The sequence below is a fragment of the Triticum aestivum genome, chromosome 3D, assembly GCF_018294505.1.
Source record: "Triticum aestivum cultivar Chinese Spring chromosome 3D, IWGSC CS RefSeq v2.1, whole genome shotgun sequence".
Classification (NCBI taxonomy): domain Eukaryota; kingdom Viridiplantae; phylum Streptophyta; class Magnoliopsida; order Poales; family Poaceae; genus Triticum; species Triticum aestivum.
In genome coordinates, this window is record NC_057802.1 from 379,454,503 (window position 1) to 379,458,956 (window position 4,454).

At 49.4% G+C, this 4,454-nt stretch overlaps 1 protein-coding gene across 1 annotated transcript; it reads left to right on the top strand.

Moving 5' to 3' along the window:
• Positions 1–3,212: 3,212 nt before the first annotated feature.
• On the top strand, positions 3,213–4,181 carry LOC123074699 (early nodulin-like protein 1). The gene is made up of 2 exons (XM_044497473.1): positions 3,213–3,506; positions 3,589–4,181. Exons 1-2 carry the CDS (start codon positions 3,335–3,337, stop codon positions 4,023–4,025), a joined length of 609 nt encoding a protein of 202 aa, XP_044353408.1. The 5' UTR covers positions 3,213–3,334; the 3' UTR covers positions 4,026–4,181.
• Positions 4,182–4,454: the final 273 nt, after the last annotated feature.

Here is a 4,454-nt window from a genome sequence, read left to right on the forward strand (position 1 = left end):
ATTCGCTTTAGTGGCAAAGCTGATTCGCAGAATCAGCTTCGCCATCAAAGTAAACTTTGAGGTGCTTCAACAAATTGCACTAAAAATGGCCCAATCCAGATTCAGCTTCACTGGTAAAGCTGATTTGAAATAGTTGTTTGTTTCAAATTCCTGATTCAGTTTCACTGGCAAAGGTAGCTTTAGTGGTAAAGCTGATTCGAAATGATTATTTATTTCAGATTCCAGATTTAGTTTCACTGACAAAGTTGAATCTGGTTTCTGAAGCTCAAACAAACAACGTCGTCTTTTACTCTACAAGAAAAGAATGCTTCATGGTTTCTTGTATTGCAGATCTGTGAGTTTGTATGGCTGCACAAGTGTTGAGCTCTTTTACATAGTGTTTAGTCTAATGTTGAGATATGATTTCGATTATGCAACTTGTTTTATCTAAATAAGACAAATGAAGGCCACCAAAAAGACAGATACCCCTAGTCTTGGTGTTGATGCATGTGCACACCAAGAAGAGGCGCCGTGGATCAACCACAAGCAACATAGTTGTTCCAAGGGACATGTTTGGACAGTTCTTGACTGTATGCATATGAGATGATTTTAGGTATGCAACAACTTCAAGAATCATTGTTTGCGGGAAAAAACTTGTAATTACTCACGTAGCTAAGCTACTCTCAGAGTTACAAAGTCGACAATGCCATCTGGGCTTGAACCTAGCCAAACAGCAATACGACCACTATTTCTACCATACTGAGCTAAGGCATGACTGACAATGTTGTTGTTTCGTCGAACATGAGCAATACAAGTATTTCGGAGTGCCATGAGCGATTTAATCTCACGCACCAAAAAACCATACCGAGATCTATCAAAACCTTCATTCCTCACCATATTTGTAGCTTCAATGCAGCCGATCTCGATTTTGGTTGGAAGATTACTCCACTGCAATGCGAGCAACAAACCCTCTTTGATGGCCAACAATTCTGCTTCCAGTGCGTTCTCGCAATAACACAAGACTATGGAGATCTCTTGATTGGATTGCGTTGGAAATGATTCGTGAAATTGTTGCATTGCAAGATTTTTGGATTTCACACTCCTTCTTTGGCCTACTAGGTTCCCTCGATCATATCAATGTTTCGCAACACTAATAGTGTTCCAAAGATTCACTTTTGGGCAACTGCCCCTGGAGCCGGAGTTCATGGTGAATAGTAACAAGTACACCATGGGATACTTCTTGTTGTTGGTATCTACCCTAGTTAGGCCACTTTTATGAAGACCAATTGCAATACACAAAGCCAAGAAGAAATTGGTTCATGGAGTGAGGAAGGATGTCGAGAGAGCATTGGTGTTCTATAGACTTGCTTTTGCAATGGTGAATGGTCTTGCGAGATGGCCAGGCATGCATACTATGTGGAACATTATGGTTGCTTGTGTGATCTTGCATAACATGATCATTTGGGAGCGAGCATACATGTCCATTTTCCCCCATATGTCTGAGCGACATGTCTGAACATTGAAACACCCGCCCAACGGGATCCCCAAAACCCGGGCCAAATGTATGGACTGACCGGACTCCCCCAAACCCAACCCATATGTGAGGGAGAAATTGGGTAGCCAGTATATGTCCGGTTGTCCACCACACCAGCTTGACATCCAAGGCCCATTCCAAACCCCACAAGAACCTCGTGTGGTCCTCGGTCTCCCTCTCCACTCCAACCTGTCATGTCCTCTCTACTCCACCCAAACCCTAGCTCGATCCGTCGCCATGTCCGGGTGGGAGTTGGACGACATTGATTGGGAGCTCCAAGAGGTAGAGGGCAACAAGGAGCTCATCCTGTGTTGATTAGTCCATGACACCGGAGGACTCCGGCGTGGGTCGAGCAGCCGAGTGCCGTCGCTGCCACCCTGGCACGTACCGAGCGGCAACAAGCCATCCCCGCCACCCCGATGTTGGTTTCTCACCCGCCGCGCTCTGTCTCTACTGTGGCATGGGTCGAGCGGTAGCGTCGTCCCTGACACCATGGCGTCGGTGGAGTGGCGGCGTGTCCAACACCCCGGACGCGCCATGTCCAACCCCTCTGTGTTGCTCGTGTTGCCCTACTCCGAGGAAGAGCAAGTGGTCCATGACATCCTCCAGCGGTCGTTGACCACAAAAATAGTCCATCCTCGTCGTTGCCATCGAAAGAACACAAAGGCACCCCCGGAAGAGATAGATGCTTCTTAACACAAAGTCGAAAAAGCTCGCCCGAGCGAAAGCTCTCGACAAAGAACAAGCACCGCCCGAGCCCTCGCCGGAAAGGAGGAAGATGAGGAGGAATATGACGCCTTCAACATTCACCTTCACTTTAGAAAATACCAGTGGTGTGTCCTATGTCTGATGTCCCACTGATATGTCCTATGTCCTATGATATAGTCTGCTATGAACAAGTTTGAACTATGTCATATGTTGTGTTGCATTTGAATTATGCCCTATGTTGTATGAACTATGTCTTATCTATATTGTGTTGCATGAACTCTGTTGTGTGATGCCGTATGATGTATTGATGATCTACATCCGATGTCCATACAAGATGCATAGAAATGAGTGAGGAGAAATGAGTTCGTCGTTGAAGGGGAGGAGAAATTGGGCACAACCCTTTGCTGTTCGCGGATATTTCCGTGGACATACAGGAGCTGAAGTTGCCGTTAAGGTGTCCTTATATTAAGACTTAAGAATTGGGACGCCCAAAACATTGTCTAGGGGCTCTACTTTAGGAGGTACTGCCGGAGACGATCTAAAGTCTGAATGAGCATAGAGAAAAAAGAGAATTAACCCACTATCCGCAGAAAGAAAAAGGGAATGTCAAAAATCTGATGTCGGATTTCCAACCATGACAGATCTGGCGTCCGAGATGACAGATGTTGTCGCGAGTATGGCAATGTCTTTTAGTAAACATGGCAAATCCCGGCAAAAAACTGAGCACGGAAAATCTTTGACATGCTTGGTGAAAAAATTGCTATGCTTGCAACAATATATGCCAAATTTGTAGCGAAATTCGAAAGAAAAGAGAAGGAAAAGCTAGATTGTTCAGTCCCCACCGATTTCCCGCGGTCGCATCCGCGGGTACGGCGAACCGAGCGCCGCAAGAAAATCCAGCTTGACAGCAACTGATTCAACGAAGCGGTGCGCTCCCGTTGGTTCCATGCGTAGTCATAGATGAGGGTTTCTTGGGAGCCTACACCTGTTCCACCATAGGTCAGCAACCACATCCAGCGTGCCTATATGGGCATCCAATCCCGCCTCTCCTACCATATCTATCACTTCCCGGAGTTCATCGTTTGGCCACGCTGATCAATTGAGATCAAGACCATGGCAAACTGTAAGAAGTGGCTTCTGCTCGTTGTGGGCCTCGCGGCCATGGTTTCCTCGTCGGAGGCGTACGTCTTCTACGCCGGCGGCCGCGACGGCTGGGTCGTCGACCCCGCCGAGAGCTACAACCACTGGGCCGAGCGCAACCGGTTTCAGATCAACGACACCATCGGTAAGTACACGACCTCCTCCTCGTCGATATTGTAATCGACTAATCCATTCTAAATCGTACATGCATGTTTCTTGGCTCGCAGTGTTTGCGCGCGGCGAAGGCGAGGGCGCGGACTCGGTGCTGCTGGTGACCGAGCCGGACTTCGACGCGTGCAACACGCGCAGCCCTGTCCGCCGGCTAGAGGACGCCGGTGGCCGCCCGGAGTTCCGGTTCGACCGGTCGGGTGCCTTCTTCTTCATCAGCGGCGACGAGGACCGGTGCCAGAAGGGCAAGAAGTTGTACGTCGTCGTGATGGCGCCTCGGTCCCAGGAGTGGGAGCTCGCACCGGCGCCCGGATCGCCGCCGCTCTGGGCCTCAGCGCCAGAGCACGCGGAGGCCCCGGACATGAGCCCTGGTGACGAGGGGATGTCGCGCAGCTCGCTGAAGGCGCCACCGCCGATGGCGAGCGCGGCACGGTTGGACTTGGAGGTGATAGTCGTCGGCGTTGTAGTCGGGGTTTTAGGTGCTCTGGTGCTCTGAGATGCCGTACGGATCAGACCGGACGTTGTGTTCGCGCGGTCATGGTGTGGTCTGCGGATGGTTTGTTCGTTGTGTGATACGCTGTTGGTGTTAGTTGTTATATGTAGTTCAAGGAGTTGAGATTCGTATACAGAATAAAATGATGTTTATATGTTACATGAACACGTGAATGGATACTGAAGCCGTTTTCATGATTACTTAGTGATACCAGGACTTCTGAATCTTTTTCTTGAGATATGGTTTTGGTACAGTTTGTTAACACCCGAAATTCTGACCCATCTGCACTTAGATGCCCGGCTGTTACGGTTCAAGGAATAAGAGCATCTCCAGCTGTTGGCCCCCCGGGCGGCGATTTTACGCGCCCCCTGGGGGCGAGCCGGCGCTAAAATCGGCTTGGGACCCGCTCGCCCCAGGGTCGCCCCCAGACGC

Excerpts from the sequence above, each read along its gene's own strand:
- LOC123074699 (XM_044497473.1), top strand. The coding sequence starts at position 3,335 with ATGGCAAACTGTAAGAAGTGGCTTCTGCTCGTTGTGGGCCTCGCGGCC. Across the intron at positions 3,507-3,588 it reads TCAGATCAACGACACCATCG|TGTTTGCGCGCGGCGAAGGC; the intron begins GTAAGTACACGA and ends CTTGGCTCGCAG.